This window comes from Larus michahellis, chromosome 4 (genome assembly GCF_964199755.1).
Source record: "Larus michahellis chromosome 4, bLarMic1.1, whole genome shotgun sequence".
NCBI classification, from domain to species: domain Eukaryota; kingdom Metazoa; phylum Chordata; class Aves; order Charadriiformes; family Laridae; genus Larus; species Larus michahellis.
Window position 1 is genome coordinate 24,638,362 of NC_133899.1, and position 18,612 is coordinate 24,656,973.

Consider the following 18,612-nt stretch of genomic DNA (forward strand, 5'->3'; position numbering starts at 1 on the left):
GACGGCGCTCCAGCGGCCCTGGGGACCCTCCTCAGCCACCGGGGGGCCCCGCTGCAATACGGGCAGAGAGCTCCCCCGCCCGGTGGGGTCGGCTGCAGCAGCGGTGTGCCCACCGGGGACGGGGGAGCGTCCCTCGAGGGATCCCTGGAGCTGCTGGGGGGACCCGAGGACCCCTTGCAGCCTGCCCCGGGGTGCGGGAGGAAGCCCCACCGCCGTAGGTTGGGTCTGCGGTGTCTCTTCTCTCTGGGCAGCGATCCCTATGGCTGTGCGGAAAGCCCAAGGTGGGTGAGCATCCCGCTACCAAGGTCTCAGCTCAGGGCTCGGAGATCCCACCGCTGGAAGCGCTGGACTGGACACCCCCCCGTCTGTATTTTTGGCACCCCAGATTCTCCAGCCCTACAGCCAGGCCACCGACTTCAGGGGACTGCTGAGGCCCAGGGGAGACCTGGATGGGCGATGCTCTCCTAGCAGCCGTGGTGGAGGGAGGAGGACGCCAGCCTCGAATGCTCAAGACACCCAGGGACAAGGACTTCAGCTCAGGACACTCAGGTAGGTGACATCCCTAAGTCACCTTGGAGGCAGCTCAGCAATGTTGTCCATCATCACAGTTGTCCATCATCCCTGCCAGCTCCAGGGACTTTTGGGGGGGGCTGGTCCCCAGGGACAGACTGAATGAGGACAGCGGGACAGCAGCAGTGGGTGACACCGTGGGCTCCTCTCCCGGTGTGGTCAGAGGGAAAGGCTGCAGCGTGTGCCTCCCATGGCCTGGGCTGGCCAGCAAGGCCCAGCAGGGATGCTGGATGCCGGGAAGTGAGACCTGGAAGTGAAAATGAAAGTGAAACTCTCCAGGAAGTGGCAGTAGATGAAGCATCCCTGCGAAAAACCCCAGCGAGGCAAAGCAGCCTGGGCAACAGGCCGGGACGCGCTTTGAGGTCAGTTGTGTTTCCCACCTCTGCACGGCGAGATGCTGCTCCCGCAGCCGCCCCTCGCCCCGTCCTCATCCCCTGAATGCAGGCCCCTGTCTCGCATGTCCACTGAAAAACAGACAAATCTGACGCAGGGGGTCAGAAGCTGGGGGAGAGGAGCTCCGTTATCTTCGGATGTGGTGTGCCGGCTCTGCCTCCGCTCTCGTCAGCCGCCCTGGCGCGGATTTGTGCCGCAGGCTGATTATGCAGCAATCTGCAACGTCCTTAAAACGCTGCTGGGTGAAAAGTGCCGCCTGCCTGTGCACGAAGGGCCTGGCAGCACTGCGGGTGGAAACAGCGTTTGTGGATAAATGCAGGATAAACACATGGTTTGGGGCAATCCCAAGCGCAGATCTGGGCTGGGCAGAGATGGATGGAGAGCAGCCCTGAGGAGAAGAACTTGGAGGTGTTGATGGATGAGAAGCTCAACATGAGCGGGCAACATGCGCTGGCAGCCCAGAACCCCCCAGCAGCCTGGGCTGCATCCCCAGCAGTGTGGGCAGCAGGGCAAGGGGGGGGATTCTGCCCCTGTGCTCCGCTCCATGAGACCCCCCTGCAGTGCTGCCTCCAGCACTGGGGCACCAACAGCAGAAGGACATGGAGCTGTTGGAGCGGGGCCAGAGGAGGCCCCGGAGATGCTGGGAGGGCTGGAGCCCCTCTGCTGTGAGGACAGGCTGAGAGAGCTGGGGGGGTTCAGCCTGGAGAAGAGAAGATGAGAGGGGATCTCATCAATGCTCATCAATATCTCAAGGGCGGGTGGCAAGAGGATGGGGCCAGACTCTTCTCAGTGGTGCCCAGCGACAGGACAAGGGGCAACGGGCACAGACTGGAACAGGGGAAATTCCATCTCAACATGAGGAAGAACTTTGGTTGGATGCGTTCCTGTCCAACCTGCTCTGGGTGACCCTGCTTTGGCAGGGTTTGGACTAGATGCTCTCCAGAGGTCCCTTCCAACCCCTGCGAGTCTGGGATTCTGTGTGACTTCGGGAGAGGTGCAAGGAGGGGAGCAGCATCATGATGTGGATGGGGATGTGGAGAGGGCAGAAGGTGGATGCTGGAAAAACTGCAAGAGCCAGAGGAGACATGAAAAGAGATCGGGGCTGGGTAGAGCCTGGAGTTGTGTTTCAAACTGTTGGCACCCTCCTCCAGGTATAATGCCGTCTTTGAAGTCTAAATCACTGGAGGCTGCTCCTCTGGCCTTGCCTCCTGGACAGCAAGCTCTCCCATTTGACCCGGGCTGGTTCCCATGTGCCAGGATTGTGTTTACTTTTCCATCCTGCCATAGCCAAGTTTGTCATTTAATAAAGATCATCCCCCCAAGCCCCGATCTCTGTCACCTCTGTAAGCCAGAGGAACAGATGGAAGGGCAAAGGATCAGAAATGCCTGGCAATTCCCAAAGCTGGAAGGGTGAGAAGTGGAGACTTTCAGATTAAAACAAACAAACAAACAAATCATGCTTTTCTCAGCTCTGGCTTTGTTCCTTTGTGCCGTTCAGGCCTGATCCAAACTCCTCGCCTATATGAGAAGGTTGAGCATGCCTGGCTTTCGCTAACTCCCCACTCTTGGAGCAAGGCAGAGGGACTTTGCCTGCTTGTTTTTTGAGCGCTTGAGTTTGGGTTCGTCACAGAGCAGCGATAGTAAGCTGATGGCATCTGACGGGGTGCTGGAGGGAATGACAGTCCATGGACACAGGGGCAGTTGTTAACGAAAACAGCTGCGGCTCACGATGCAAAGCAAACAGCATGGCTTCAATTCCGGCTTTGTCTCTTTGTTGACCAGTGTCCAGCCACGCTCTAGCACACTCGGTGGCAAAGACCAATTCCTGAAGAGCAGGCTGCGAAGGAACCTGGTATTAAACAGGGGAATGAAGTGGGAAGAAGGTGTTTTCTCATCCCGTGGTGGTTGTCCACACGAAGCTCTCCTGAGACCTTTAACCTGAGCGAGAAGAGTTACATAGCTGTGGTGGGGAGGGCTGCTGGTGAACCCTGGCAGCAGACTCGCACGCTTGGTCTTTGCCCTGTTCTCTGAAGCATCTCACAAATTTCCTTGGCTCCTCTCCTAACCAGCTCCACGTGGAGACCTGGCGTGGAAGGGAAGCTGCCAGGACTGCCCTCCAGCCTGGTCATGGGTTTGGCTCCCATGCCACCCACGTCAGAATAACGTGAGGCTGGAGCGAGCAAGACGTGACAAACCCGAGGAGTTTGCATGAACCCCTCTCCCGTTTGGTGGAGGTGAAACCTCGAAGGGCAGAGAGATGGGGCAGGTGCTGGGGGAGGGATCTGGGACCTCTCCATGTCATTTGGCTTGATCAGAGGTCAGCGACGTGGCCCGTCCCTTTGTGAACACCTCTTTCAGTGGCACATACGATCCTAGTGGCATCCTCAAAGCTTTTTAACAAGAATTGAGGCAGTTTGGGTGGTTTATTTTTTTTTTTTTTGTATGCCGCTGTCGCTGTTTTCTGCCTGTGCATCTAATTTCTGTTTGACAGAAAAGAAAAAAAGGAGGGAAGAAAAACAGCCCTAAATTGAAAGCACTGAGTGTCCATGCACTTGCAGATACTGCTCAGAGGAAAGTGTACCTTGTATATATACCACTCAGTATATATTTCATATAAATACCACTCAGATGACAGCCTTTGCTGTCATCTTAACAGTTGTCTGAATCACCTGCTGTTCTAGTGACTAATTCATGACGTCCTCAAGATGTTTGTGTCACATCTGGAAGTTACAGTCATGCTGCACCTACCTAAATACAAGACACTCGTATATATATGTTTGTGTATATATAAATAATATATATATATATGTGGTTTTGATTTTTTTTCCCAGTTGTGACTCTCCCGTGCCTGGAGCTGGTGACAGCCATGTCAGCCCAAAAGGACAGATGGGTTTCTTCCTTCTCTTTCCTGCTCTTCTGTGCTTCCTCCATCCCAAGGCGGGGAAGCGCGAGGCTGCTGCAGGAGCTGAGCCCCCAGGAGTATTTCAGTAGCTTGCAAGCCGGCAGAGCATCCCTGGCTTATTTCAGCCATCACGGTACGTATTTGACAGTGTGTGTTTACACCAGCCTGGGCTTTTCGTGTGAGGGTGTGTGTGAAAGCGGAACAATGAAGAGGTAATTCCTGAGTTTTTTGAACCCAAAGTGATTTTTGAAGAGCCAGTTGAGCTCAGCTGGTAAATCTGAGTTTGCACTGCCCGACAGGCAGAGACCTTTTGGGGTGGGATCTTCCCTTGCTCTGTCCCCAGGCACACTCCTTCAAACCTCTTCAAACCTGGATTATTTTCTGGAGGTACCATGGAAGAGAAACCCAGCCCCCTAAGGAGTTGTCCCCTCAGACGGGGCTGGGTTTCTTTTTTTTTTTTTTGTGGTACCTCCCAGGAAAAGAGGGATCCCTTGCACGCAGAGGAACTAAGAAGGAGATCCTTGGCCTTGCCTTTCTTGTTCTGCTCCTTCATGACTCCCAAGTATGGTTTCCCAGAGACATCAGCGTGGGCTGAGACACCAACGCAGCTCCCACATCAGCACTGAGCATGTTAGAAAGGAAGGTGGGGAGTCTGTGGGCATTTCTGTTGTTGCCCATACCTTTGTTTCAGTAAACACCTTACTTTTTGAGTGAGAGCAAGACTGTATTGTGTCAAGCACTGTCTTAGTGCATGGCAGGAGGATGCTCTTGACTCTGAGGACTTGCAGCCCAGCCCAGCAGCACCCATCTGACAAAACCAGTCCCGGCCTCTGTCTCCCCCAGCCACATCCTCGCAGGCACCTCCACCCGCAGCGCACCACGGCTCCCTGTTTGCCCTGACCCTGGTCTGCTCGGATGTCCCAGGGAGGTTTGGACGGGGACGCTAGCATGCTGGTACCACACCAGAATGCAGACAGTGCTTGCCCTGAAGGTGCTCTCATCCGCCTCATCCATAAGGGGAAGGGATGGAAACCAGCTTTTTTTTTTTTTTTTTTATGTTTCAGCTTCTCCTGGTGCCCAGCCCTTCTTGGAGCAGATTGAGAACTCGGCCGAGGCCCTCCAGGACTATGGCATTTCGGTGGTGAAGGTAAAGGGGACAAGGAGCGGGACAGGCTGTTTCTCCAGGTTATTTCTGTGGGGCTTCCTGTGGGGTGGCCAGAACTTCTCTCGACTCTTCTTATGGGACCCCACAAGAAAACAGATGTTGGCTGAGCAGGGCATCCCATTTTATCCCTTGCCCTGGCCTTATGTCTGCTGCTTGTGGGTGGTGTCACATCTTCTGCCTGTGGAATACGGGCAGGTCCCTGCGTCCCAGAGAGGCTCGATGTTGCGCCTGCGTCTCCAAAGGCAGCAAAGCAGAGGGCTGGCAGTGCTGTCGGTCGGCCCTGAGCTGCCCCTGACCTCCCAGTCCAGTCCCAGTAGACGAACTTGTGCACTCTGATTGCATTCATGGGTTTAGGGGACATTCGGCTACTCACATCTTTCCTGCAGATCGGTCTTTTTCCTGGGCAACTTACCAGGTTTAACTGATCTAATCTGGCCTCCCAGCAGCCGCATGGGGTGCATGGAGTTGCTGGGTCGTTGCTTTGTACCCAGGGACATGGCACAAGGGAGAACACGGTCCCCAGCGTGCCCAGGAGGGCACCAGCCCGCTCGTCTCACTCAGGCGGGACTTGCCCGACTCCCTCCATGGCTCCCTCCTGCCAACTCAAATGGCGAAGAGGGACGGATGGCGTCCGTTCACTTCTTTTCAATTCAGTGCTATAAATATTTCATATGAAGGGATTTTTAGTGGAAATCTTACGCGGATTTAGGTGAGGGAATTACATATTCAGGCAAGTGTAATTAGATAATAAGAAGTGCTTATATATGTGTGTGTATGTATTTAATTTCCTCCAGATACAGGGTGAGTTTAATAAGCAAGCAGCAATCTGTCACTTTGCATATGCTGGGCAGATCGTAAGATCTCTTGATCCCATCTGACCCAGTTCAAGGCAGGCTGAGCTGGAAAACTGAAGCACAAACTCCAGCCCCCAGCTCTGGATTCCATTTTATTGTATTTTCTCCCCCAGGAGGTTCGGAAAGGCTGTATTTACACCCTTGAATGGAAGAAGGCTGTAGCGCTGTATGCTTGTAGTCATTTGTGGAGCTGAATGTCTAATTAGATGCTTTCGATGTCTAGGTTAATTGTCGCAAAGAGGATGTCTCAAGATACTGTGGGAAAGAAAATACGTTAAGGAAAGCCTACCTGTTCAGGTGAGGGGGATTTTCGGGACACCACACTGTGATTGCTTCCCAGTGCAAGTCTTTGGAGGAAACTCTGTCAGGGATCAAAGATGGCAGCGTAGGAAGACAGGAGCCATGAGGGCAGCAGTGATACACAGAGTTTAGTGAAAAGGACCCCCAATAGGTCCAACACAGGCAAAATAGATGCTTTGTCCTCAGTGTGAAACCTCCCGTCCTGCCCCATGTTCCTCTGAGCAGCAGAGGGCTCTGCTGCCACATGAAACTGGGAGGATGGAAGTCCTCCATCAGTGTTCTGTCCTTCTGGCCTTCCACCACCAGGTTCCTCCAGAGTTACACTCAGACCACTAGGTTTTGGGTCTAGTCCTTGAAAGAAACACTCTTTGGTCCTCTTCCTGTTGGCGTGGTTACTTCATCTGCCCTGGATGTGAAGGTTTAGCTCTTCGTCTCTCCAAGAGGTTATAGAATCATAGAGTCGTCTAGGTTGGAAAGGACCTTTAAGATCATCGAGTCCAGACATCCACCTAACACTGCCAAACCCACCACTAACCCGTGTCCCTCAGCACCACGTCTGCCCGGCTTTTAAATCCCTTCAGGGATGGTGATTCCACTGCTTCCCTGGGCAGCCTGTTCCAATGCTCGACAACCCTTTCAGTGAAGAAATCTTTCCTAATATCCATCCTAAACCTCCCCTGGCGCAACTTGAGGCCATTTCCTCTTGTCCCATCGCCTGTTCCTTGGGAGAAGAGACCGACCCCCCCTGGCTACCCCCTCCTTTCAGGGAGCTGTAGAGAGCGAGAAGGTCTCCCCTCAGCCTCCTCTTCTCCAGGCTGAACACCCCCAGGTCCCTCAGCCGCTCCTCACAAGACTTGTGCTCCAGACCCCTCACCAGCTCCATTGCCCTTCTCTGGACACGCTCCAGCACCTCAATGTCTTTCTTGTAGTGGGGGGCCCAAAACTGGACACAACACTTGAGGTGGGGCCTCATCAGTACAGGGAGACAATCACTGCCCCAGTCCTGTTGGCCGCACTGTTCCTGATACAGCTGGAAGCTTCTCCGTGTATCAGCTCGGTTCTCATTGACTGTTGTATATGACCCGCAGAAACATTTCCAGCAGGGGTGGGGGTCTGCAGGGTGATGCTTGGTATATAGAGACCTTCTGTCAGTCTGTGGTTCTCAGCAGCAGTCCCCAGAAGCTGAATGAAATGGCAGAGGTGACTTCTCTGAAACAGCGTTGCCTGGACCCCTGGTCCTGTGAAATCCCCACGTTTCTGACATTTTCTTTCCAGCAGATACCTGGAGGTATTCAGCAGAGCGAAAATGAATTAAGAACGTGTAGCTAGTCTTACATAGTTTCTTTGGTGATGTTCTTTCTTCCCTCCCCAGAGGCAGCATGCTGATCAGAGAGTTCCCTACCGATGCCTTGTTTGACGTGAACTCCGTTGTTGCTAACGTTTTGTTGTAAGTACAGACCAGGTGCAGCTCTGTGAAATAATTTACTTTTTGTTTTCTCTTGTTGATATAAAGTTCTGCAAAAATACAACCTCCACGTATTCCAGAGGCTGCCCTCAGCCACACAGAAGGCTGCTTCTCTCTTTGGGGTGCTTTGACCCTGTTATATCTATGCCCATGAGTTGACTCACCAGCACACATCTGGGCAGCTGTATTTGGCTGTGAATCTTCAATCTGCCCAATTCGCTCTTAAAACGAAACAGGTGCTAATGAATTTTTTCTGACTCCTCAGTGCCCTGCTCTTTAATGAAGTTAAATACGTTGAAACACTGGCAGATCTTCAGAACATTGAAAATGCACTGAAAGGGAGGTCAAACATGGTCTTCGCCTATGTACCAGCTACTGGGACAGCAGGTATTAAAGCTCAGCTTTTCATCTTTGCCCTCTTCCCAGAGACTTTTTTACTAAGATGGAAGGGATCTGGGTTTCTGTCCCCGAATCCTGCAAATGGAGGATCAAGAGAACCTGAAAGGGCCACCTAGACACGAGTTCTCCGCCTCTGCCTGTCTTGGTGTGTTTCCAATGGGATCAGGCACACCGGAAAAGTTTTGCTGGGAGCACACAAACTTTCAGAGATGGACTTGAGAGGGAAAGCAAGCCAGGGGTTGCCGTCCTAATAAATAAATAAACAAAGCCATTGGCAGACCACCTCTGGTTATGCAGCAGAATGGGTTCACTTACACCATCTGGGTGTTTACTGGGCATCACCAAGTGGGTTCAGCTCCACTTACTCAGTTACCTTCATAGTGTGTCTTCAAACAGCTAGAACTTTTTCCTGAGAGTTTCTGAAAGCCTGGGCATTGATATTTACAACTGGGGAAGGGTGAAGGGAGGGAGATCTGGAGGGAGCTGGGATGAGTTTGTCTTGCCTTTCTCTTTCCAGAGCACAGAGCCGTGATGGAGGCGGCTTTTGTCTATGGGACCGTCCACCAGTTTGTTCTGACAACTGAGGCAACGCTGCTGAGAGACACTGGGTATGTCCAGAGACACACGCACCCCCAACCAGGTAGAGCTGCTCCCCTGTGCTGTTTGCTCTACTCTTGGTTTCTCCGATTCCCAGGTCAAATCTGGGATGGCATTAGGGTGTTATGCCGAGGGTGGACAGTCAGATCTGGTTTGCTGTGGCCCACTGCAGTCAGGAAACGGAGCAGAAGGAAGGTGGGAATACCACATGGCATGTTGCATCTTCAGCAAAGCGTTTATACAACGATCTGCCTGCTTTCACAGGTGGCACCAGGGCAGCCACCAAAGCTGTCCTTCCCCAAGATGCCACCCCATCCTTGCAGGGCAGTGATGAGGGATAACATTTTGTGGCTGCCACTAGATGGCACGGTTGTCATTTGGATAGGAATTTGCTTCATTCTGCTTAAAGCAGAGGACACCAGCAGGCCATCTCCTCAGCTGATGAAAAGGTGGTGGCTTCCCCAACATGAATAGCCTTCAGCCAACCGGGGTGGCAGGCTTTGGGGTCTTAATACTAAACCCTGCTCTTCCACAGGGAGATCTTAAAAGCCTTTACAAAAAGGTGATCCCTATTTTAGAGGTGGGGAATGGGTGCGTAAGGAAAGAAATGTGACCTCCCAAAGCTGACCCGCAGGCTAACACCAGAGCAGGAACCACTAACCAGGGAACCAGCCAGGGAACTCCATCTCACCGCTTCCTTCGGTGCAGCCAAACCCAATGCTGTTCAAAAGGTGGAATATTCCATATACAGTCTGTAAGATGTTGTCAGTGAGGTAAAAGACATGAGCAAAGCTGTACTTCAGCTGTCTTTCTGCCAGGATCTCCACTGGAGTGGCGTGGCTGGTCCCACTGAGAAAAGCTTAATTTGTGTCCTTCTTGAGCCAAATATTCTGGGATTGACATCATTTACACCCCATGAGCCAGGGGTTTTGTTAGATGTCCAGCACAATTCTGAAAAGCACCTGGACACAATTGTACCTGTTAGTAATAGGAGTCTCGAAGACGTCCCACAAGCCTGCCAAACCCTGAACTTGAGGATCATCTGCCCTGTAGAAGATATCAGCAAACACGGCCATTCTGTCAGGGCGTATTAAAACCCTATGGTGGTGCCTAGCTCACCATGGGTTTTGTTTTCTCTCTCACAGCGATGATGAGCCTGATGTGGTGTCTGCTCAGCTGTTGTTCTGCCACTGCCAGCGGGCCATGGACCTGGCACAGCCCTGCAGGAGGACAGCCATGGGGCAGGCCTTGACGATGCTCAACATCCACAGGCACCTCAAGCTCATGGGGGCTCCTCTGGTGGTACGACCGGGGAAGAGGAGCCACTTGGGCTGTAGGCATGAGGGCAGCTGGGGGGGACGTGAGGACAAGGGAGGTGTGAGCAGAGGGCAAGGCTGAGCGTGAGAATCTGCTCCTTCCCCGTGAAGTTAATGACAAAACTCCCAAGTTGGGTCCAAGCAAGGAAGAGGCATGGGGCTGGACAGGAGCGACACTCCATTGCGCTGCTCAGCTTGGTTAGACCTTTCCAGGCACCGGTGTGTGCTCCTCCAGTTGTCTGTAAGCACCATGAATGGGAAGAGGGTGGAGGTGCCCCTTGGACTTTACTGGGACATATAGAATAGCATAGCATAGCATAGCACAGTTCAGCTGGAAGGGACCTATGATCACCTAGTCCAACTGCCTGACTGCTTCTTGGCTGACCAAAAGTTAAAGCAAATTATTAAGGGCATAGTCCAAATGCCTCTTAAACACTGATGGGCTTGGGGCATCAGCCACCTCTCTAGGAAGCCTGTTCCAGTGTTTGAGCACTCTCATGATAAAGAGATGCTTCCTAATGTCCAATCTAAACCTCTCCTGGAGCAGCTTTGAACCATTCCCACATGTCCTGTCACTGGATCCCAGGGAGAGGAGCTCAGCTCCTCCCTCTCCATGTCCCCTCCTCAGGAAGCTGTGGAGAGCAATGAGGTTGCCCTTCAACCTCCTTGTCTCCAAACTAGACAAACCTAAAGTCCTCAGCCGCTCCTTTAGGCTCCCCGCAGGAGTCTCAGCACCTTGGGGAGATGGATGCCAGTGATTCATGCCTTGGTGAGCACAAGGGACAGGAGGCTTCATCCTATCTCCTCTTCCCACTGGGCAGTGAACTTCAGCAGGCCTCCAGTTCCCACTGGTGACACCTCTGCCCAGCCAAAAGGATGGGTAGGTGAGCTGGGAAGTGCCTCCTTCACCCAGCCTCCTGGGTTAGGCCCGTGGAGGGAAGGTGCTTTGTTAAGCAGCTCCGTGCTGTCATGAAGCAGCACGTCCAAGGCAGGAAGGGAGAGGATGCCAGCTCTTGCATGTTGCGGCCGGGGTTTTCAAACTGCTCTGGGGAATGGATGCCAGATATATAAAAATTAATGGGGATTTGCCATCTGGAGTTGCTAAGTGACAAAGAACACGCATAGTAAAGCCCAGGTTTTTAACAGGGAGGATCATGGCAGGTTGGAACAGTTTAACCAGGGTTGGGTGGGTTCTGCTTCCATGGATGTTTTAGTATCGGGGTTGGAGGCTTTTTCTCGAGGGTATCATTATTTCTGTGGCTGGGGAACACACGGTGGCTTGGGCTGTGCAGGAGAAGAGTTGAGGCACCTTCAACAGTATGGAGATGCGCTGCAGTATGACCATGTCTCTTCTCCAGACAGAGGTTGCGGAGGACCCAGAGAAGGTTTCCACTGTTCACTTACAGCTTGGGCTACCACTTGTGTTCATCCTCAGCCAGAAAGAGACCTACGAAGCTGACAGGAGGACAGCAGAGTTTGTGGCCTGGCAGCTCTTGGGGAAAGCAGGAGTTGCCCTTTTGTCCAGGTATTTGCTTTCAGGTGGTTTGGGGTTCTCCTTGCTTTTTGTGTTGTTTCTGAGCTCAGTTGACCCACAGCCAGGATGAGAGTCAGTGGGCTAATTCAGATTTGCGTGAGAGGCAGTAAAACTAGGCTATATCCTGCAAGAGGATGTCGCATTTAAGAACTTGTCCAGAATCAGATTAGTTTTGTTTCAGACTGACTGGAAGTGTAGAAATGTCAGAGTCTCTTGCTGACTTAGAAGTGGAAAAACAGTCAGACTAAGAGCGATTTTGGAAAGGAACCTTAGCACAGATGGAAGGCTTGTATTCTGCCCTCAAATTAAGGGCAGAAGGAGATCCAGTACAGGAGGTAGACTGTGGGTGCTGGGATGTGACAGGGGTCTCTGCTCAGTAAGCAGTGCCTCCTCAGTCAACGAGGGCTCTCCAAATTAGACCAGCACGCTTGTTCCTCAGGAGGACAGGAGACACGCTTGTGGCTGGACATAGGGTGGCTGTGCTGTGGAGATCCGTTTACTTCCTCTGCGGTTGACCACCAGTTACTTATCTCTGCTCCGTGGGCTTGGGAGCATTTGCAAACACCAGACTGGCTTATGTTTGCAAATGCTTCCACAGTGTCCTGCCAAAGGAGGTGTGCAGCCCCAGTAGGCATGGTTGCCTTTGGGGATGTCTGCTGGCAGCTGTGCAAACAGGAGGAGATGGAGGAAGGGTGGGTGTAGGCTCTCTTCTTCCAGCATTCTGCCACCACGGTACCTCCCTGTATGGATGCACTTCCTGGATGCATTTACTCATCCAACCAAAGCCAGGATGGGGCTTTGAGCAACCTGGTCTAGTGGGAGGTGTCCCTGGCCAGGGCTGGAACTAGATGGTCTAGGGTTGGAACTAGATGATCTTTAAGGTCCCTTGCAACTCTAACCATTCTATGATTCTATGAGCTGAGGTCCACCAGCAGATCAGCTGCACTGGGATGTGGCTACCAGTGCATGAGCAAAGACCCAAATCACAGAAAGGGAATCCAAACCCCTTGCAAAATAGGCACGCTATGCAATGCAGTCCCACCAGGAGGTCACTTGGAGCCTATTTCTCCACCACTGACATTGATTCTGGGTTTCCTGCAAGTTCTCAGGGCCCTGAAGCACAACTCCATGAGGATGAGGTGCTGCTGAGAGAGGTGGGCTGAATGGAGGGGGTGACCGTGCACAGCGCACCATCTAATGTTCACTTTGTGTTTTGAAAGGGACCTCGTAGATTTGAACATTCTGCTCCGGTCAAACGTCGCTCTCAAGACACCGGATGAGGTTAGATGCTGAATTTCTTTGTTGTACAACTCGGATTTCCCTATCTGGGCATGGTGCTCTTCAGAGGTGTTGGGGTGTTGTTCGGCTCCATTGTTATTTGACAGCCTTCCCAGAAGCTCGAGGGGAAGTGTTTTTCCTTTGATGCACGCCTGTATTTGGAACTGCCCGAGTTTGGTACTGCAGAGCAATTGTGCCTGCTAGTAAAGATAAAATATTGAGTTTATTTTGGCTTCAAAACGTAGAGTGACATCTCCATTATACCTTAAGGCAACACAAGGTTGTGAACTACCTAAGGTAGTAGTCCAAGTGCAAATTCTCCAAAGGTTTGGACTTCTAGAGGCTCTTGCCCGCTTAGGAAAGGCGTTCAAAAGATGGGAGAGGAAATGGGTGTGAAACTAAGAGCAAACAACCCAAGGTCTGTGCTGAACTGATGTAACCAAATGCCTCTGGCAGTGATCTGGGAAAAGGGCAGGGTGTAAGTTAAATGAGGCTGATCAAGATGAGCTAAACTCTGGAGGGACCTGACCCAGCTTGTGAGGCAAGATGGAATTCAGCGCCGACAAATGCCAGGCAGCACACATTGCCCCAGATCATCCGAACTGTCACACTTGTGATTGCGAAGATACAGGATCAGACCTGAACGTGGGCGTCCCCTGAGGGCTTCCCCTATCCTGCTGAGAGACGTGCACGTTGTGTTTCTCCTCTTAGAGCCAATGGGAGGTGCCAACAGTTTGTCATTTCTCTCAGTTCATTATAAAATTCATTTTCTCTGAAGTGCCTTTCGCTGAGAGGGTGCCAGAACTGGTTTTAAGCCGGCAAGGTCTCATTTCTGAGAAATACATTTCACCCTTTTCTTTCCATGGGTTGGCTGCCCACGTTCGCTTGGGATCACTCTACTTTGTGGAGCTCCATGAGATAAAGGATATTTTTGTGCTGGTTTCCCAGGCTGTGATGGGCTGCTCTGACCCAGCCTGGCCCCTTTAGAGGGGGGACAGCCGAGCGGCCCCTGTACCTCCCCAAACTGGATGCGTTTACTGGCCGCTGGGCTTTTTCTTGCGGTGGTGGATCTATGGTAAGATTCTGGGAGGTGGAGCGGGTGTTGGCTTTCACCACTCCGAGCACCGGATCCCACATAGCCACAGTTTCTTCTTGGCGAGGAAAAATTGATGTGGAGTGAGAAAAACTCAAGCGCAGGTGAACCTGGATCAAAGAAACACACCCCAGAAGCTCCCCTGTTTCGCAGCTTTAGGAATCTGCTGATGTACCCCCCAAAAAAAGCAGTTGGATGATGGTGCCCCATAAGCGTTGAGTTCGGTTTGTGGACAGAATAGGCAGAGGGTGATGTTTTCTTCTCACCCGTTTATTCTGTTTTCTTTAGGGAGTGCCAGTCAAATACCTGGTCTTGGAAGACACTGATGAAGTTATAACCCTGGTGGAAGATAAAAGCAAGGTCGGACAAATCCAGGAGGAGGAGGAGGAGGAGGAGGAAGATGAGGATGAAAAACAGAACAACAATCAAGGTGTGCAACTAAACAGTGAGAAGCTGATTGTCATCAGATGGGACGTGCAATCCGCATCTGCTGGACACATGCAGGCATATGTTAAAGCGTTAGAGAGCACTTTTGCAAATCCAAGGCAGACCATCACAGTCACGTCACAGTTGCACAAATAGGCTCTTTAATTCTCTGCAGATCGCTGGAGTTTTGTGCCGGACAGGCGTCATTTTTACGGGAAACACCAGGGAAGAAAATCGGCAGCTGTTAAAGGAGCATTTGCAGAGGTGCTGCCTGCGGGACAGGGGTGCTTCTGCTTGAATGCATCCAGCTTCAGGGCCGTCAGGGTTGAAAGTGCACCCAACGCTGTGTCCTTTTCAAGCATCAGAAAAAGTGCCTCAGAATTAGAGGAGCTCCTGCCTTACCAAAACGTGCTGATGGGGTGGCCCGGGGGTGGGGGGCTGTGGCTCATGTGTTCACGCGCGGCTGTGGGTCCCTTGCAGACATTCAGGACGACCAGGTGGTGGAAGCAGTTTCCAGGGACAAGAAGCGAGAGCTGCCCCTGGAGCAGATCCTTGTCCTGACGGAGGAGACCTTCCACTCTGCCCTCCTGGAGACTGCCCGGACTGTGGTGCTTTTTTATGCCAGCTGTGAGTATGAAACGTGGCCCGGCTGTCCCTTCTCTAAGCTCGCGCTTCTCAGCATGCTTTCCATAATACGATGATCCTGTCGACAAGTTTTAATGATAAATAAATGCCACATCCTGCTCTGTGGGCCCCCAGCCAACGTTAGCAATCAGATTAAATCGGTTCTTCTCCTCGACTGATACAGTGTGAAGACAGTATCTCTCAGTATGGAAGATATCAATGTTCATAGGTTTTTAACCTTCATTTTACAGGGACTGAGTGTAGGACAAGAGGGGAAACTGTGGTAGCATGGGCGCATGGGCCAGCCTAGACAACCTGGTTGCCATCTGCTGCACAGAAGCATAAAGGCCAATTTTCCTTATTTCTTTCAAGCTTTTCAGATCTTGAAACACCTTAGGATGCAGAGAATCGTAACGTGACTATCAGAGAGCGGGGTGGGGCTGGTCTGTCCCCTGTACGTCCTTCAGGGCTTTGTCTCTCCTGTGTTTCAGGGGAGGCAGTGTCCCTGGCAGTGCTGCGGTCTTACACCGAGGTGGCTGATCACCTGAAAGGTAAGGTGCCACAGGTCTGAGTGCTTTACAGCTGGCATCCACCTGCCCTGGTCCAGAAGACTGGGAGGACGTTGGTGGTACCTCATTCCTTCACCCAGAATATACTCATTTTTTCACCCTCAAACGCTTAAGGAAGGCATACCAACATCAGGTTGCTTAGGAAGAGTCCTTTGTTTCTTATTTAGGGATCTTTGTGGTCCATTTGTGCCTCTATAAAGTCGTGGGATTGGGAATGCAGCCTTCTGCAGTCACCTTACGTTGGTGTAAACTGGTACACGCCAGCTGCCCAGACTGCCTTGCAGCTGAGATGGCGATGTTCGTGGGCAGAGTGACAGCGTAATGGATGGTGGTGATCGTGGTGGTCATGTTGGTGGGCACTGTGACTGCTAGATGAATGGTGGTGATGGGTGGTGATGTTGGTGGGCACCGTGACAGCTTGATGGAGGATGGTGATGGGTGGGGACAATGATGGTGATGTTGGTGGGCAGAGTGACTGCCTGAGGAATGATGGTGATGGTGGTGATGATGATGATGGTGGGCACAGTGACTGCGTGATGAATGCCCAAGCGCATGGGCAGAGCACCAGGGGCAGTGGGTGACACGGGGGGGCTTTGGAGCAAGGAGGGACTGTAGCTTGCATCACGGAAACAGGGTCCTGTTTGTGCCCCTCAGTGCAAGGTCCTGCACAGACCAAGTAGATGCACTACACGCTGCACAGCAAAGCAATGTGCTGGTGGCACATCAGATCTCCTGTTCTTGGAAGGACTTGATCTGGAAAGGAGCAGTAATTGGCCCTGGTTTTGGTGGAAAGCGTGACAGACAGGTGTGGGCAGGCCCAGATCCACCAGGGCAGGACGGTGGCAGAGGAAGAATTTACAATGATGATGCCTTCAGGGCCTGGAGACCAGCTTAATTACATGGGAATTCTTGCAGACGGCCACAGAACTCCATAAATAACACGTGACAGTGAAGACTCAGCAACACTTAAAGACAGCACACCTCGGGTAGTCTGGTAGTAAAGGCAGGAGGGAGTGATCTTTCAAGAGGGTCTGAGCAGTTCCTGAACAGTGTAAGCCCCAATTCAGCTTCTTCAGGTCTTCAGCCCCATCCCTCTCTACAGTTAGTGGAGAGAGGTGTGTTATTCTGCACATCCATCATTCTTACATGGGCTGAATCTCTTCCAGAGGTGCCTCTTTCTGCCCCTGGCTGCAGGGGACACTCAGGTGGCTTCATCCCCAACTCATTGCAACGCAGTGGGGAAGTCGCATGGAACCGGGTGAAAGCTGTTCTGGCATCCTTGAGGTGGCTGGTGCCTTCTCTTGGTTTTTCCTTCTTCATCAAGGTTTGTTTCTCCTAGTGATGGCACTTCCCTGGGACTGGGCACCATGTCCTGCCGGGTGCAAGCAGGATTCAGGCTGAGCTCTCAGCAGTGGGGACATGTCTAGAGTCTGCAGAGGACCCAGCCAGCTTTCTGGGAAGCAGATGCAGTGGGAGTTGCTTACGAGAAGCCCTCCTGGGAACGCTGCAGACAGTGCTGTGGTTTGGAAGAAAGCGGTTCTGCATTCATAGTTTGCATGAAGGGAAAGTCACCGGCAGCTTTGATCTGGACTGAAATCCTGGGAATAAACAGGAAAGCTTAGGAAGGGTTGTTGTTGTTGTTGTTAGAGACGTTACGGTTGTTGATGGTTTGGGGTTTCTTTTAGACTCCCCAGCAGTCAGCCCAGCTAGAGGAGCAACCCGGGAGAGTCAGTGGATGAAACCCTGCCTCTTCCTGAGCCAGTGGTCAAACCTTGGCTGATTCCGTGCGGCCAGGCTTGCACCATGTGTTTTTTGTATCATTTGATAACAATCTCGGGATATATGGACGCATCCACAGGCAGATTCTCCACAGAGATTATGGACTGATTGGGGTCAGAGCCTTCCCTCTGTGATGAGTGAGGTCCTACCAATGACTCCCAGGCCAGATGTGACCTGTGGAATGACTCCAGTCTGCTTTCCCCACTGCGGCCTCCGTGAGGTTGGAGAAAGGCTGTATTAGTGGATCTGGAGATCCTTTGTCTCTGCTGCTGAGGGAGCCTCCGTTGCAGGCAGGGCTACCAGGGGAGCTGGAAGACCTAAAAGGATGGGGGCCCTGGGCTCTCAGTTATGGCCGGGATGAGGGAAGATACAAGGGGCAGAAGTCTGGACCGGGAAGAAGAGCTTGATCTATGCAAGGTTGAGTATAAAACATTGGATATGTCTTTGGGGCAATCTCTCAGCTCCCCCAGAAGCGCGGGTGTTCCTGTCTGCTCTCTGGGGTGGAGCTTTCTTCCTAAGGGCTGAGAAGCCAAGACCAGCTGTCTGAGCCGTGAATCACCTGCTCTAGAGATACAATTTGAGTTGCAGAACCAGGTCCCACTTTTAATACCAATTCTTTGTGCAAAATGGCACTGAGAATAGGCCACATGAGATCAAACACAAAGGGATGGAGGAGGCTGGGGACTGGAATGACCCTGTGAATCATCCAGTAGCAGACGTCCAGCAGATCATCCCCAAATTAAGTTTATAGTCCCCCAAATTTTTCCTTTTGTTGAGAGATCCAGTCTAACAAGAGATAAAGAGAAGCATCTCCGTCTTGCTGAACTGAGCACCTTTTCTGCCCTTCCAGCAAGAGCGTGCCATCGTCACTGCCACCGGGGCTAACTGCTGCCGCTCTTGGTTTCTTTTGCAAGATGTGGATTTATGGAAGCAGCACCCTGGGACAGGAGAAGAGGATGTGAAGGTGAGACAGGGCTGAGCATTTCTTAGGTGCGTCATTGGCCTTTTTTTTGCAAAGAAGAGAGGAAACCAATATCTAAGAAGAGCAACATACTGTGATGAAAAACAGTTCTGCTTCCCTCTTCTGTGCACGTGGAGTCTTCGTGACCAATGGCTTCCAAAGACAGGGGCTTGAAGTTGGAGTTCAAAGGCATGAAAATCACAATGTATATTCATGGAACCTAAATCTGAAGTAAGATTTTAGAAGTCCATTGTGTGATGCTCTCCGGGTAGTCATTTCCCATTCCGTATTGGATTCCTCCTCTTGAAGTGCAGCACTTCACACATAACTTACCTCTCTTTCATCTTGGACCGCTCTTCAAGTGAGCTGTTTGTGATTTCAGTACTG

General features: G+C 51.9%; 1 protein-coding gene across 1 annotated transcript in view; it reads left to right on the plus strand.

Moving 5' to 3' along the window:
* Positions 1-143: 143 nt before the first annotated feature.
* The window catches only part of TXNDC16 (thioredoxin domain containing 16), a 38,391-nt gene continuing 19,922 nt past the window's right edge, over positions 144-18,612 (plus strand). The window contains exons 1-14 of the mRNA XM_074583540.1: positions 144-281; positions 386-549; positions 3,795-3,998; positions 4,930-5,012; positions 6,108-6,181; positions 7,557-7,631; positions 7,915-8,036; positions 8,566-8,656; positions 9,791-9,947; positions 11,320-11,486; positions 12,716-12,776; positions 14,155-14,296; positions 14,773-14,919; positions 15,408-15,467. Of these exons, the coding sequence (XP_074439641.1) occupies positions 450-549; positions 3,795-3,998; positions 4,930-5,012; positions 6,108-6,181; positions 7,557-7,631; positions 7,915-8,036; positions 8,566-8,656; positions 9,791-9,947; positions 11,320-11,486; positions 12,716-12,776; positions 14,155-14,296; positions 14,773-14,919; positions 15,408-15,467 (1,483 nt within the window). The 5' untranslated portion in view covers positions 144-281; positions 386-449. The remainder of the gene's footprint in view (positions 282-385; positions 550-3,794; positions 3,999-4,929; positions 5,013-6,107; positions 6,182-7,556; positions 7,632-7,914; positions 8,037-8,565; positions 8,657-9,790; positions 9,948-11,319; positions 11,487-12,715; positions 12,777-14,154; positions 14,297-14,772; positions 14,920-15,407; positions 15,468-18,612) is intronic.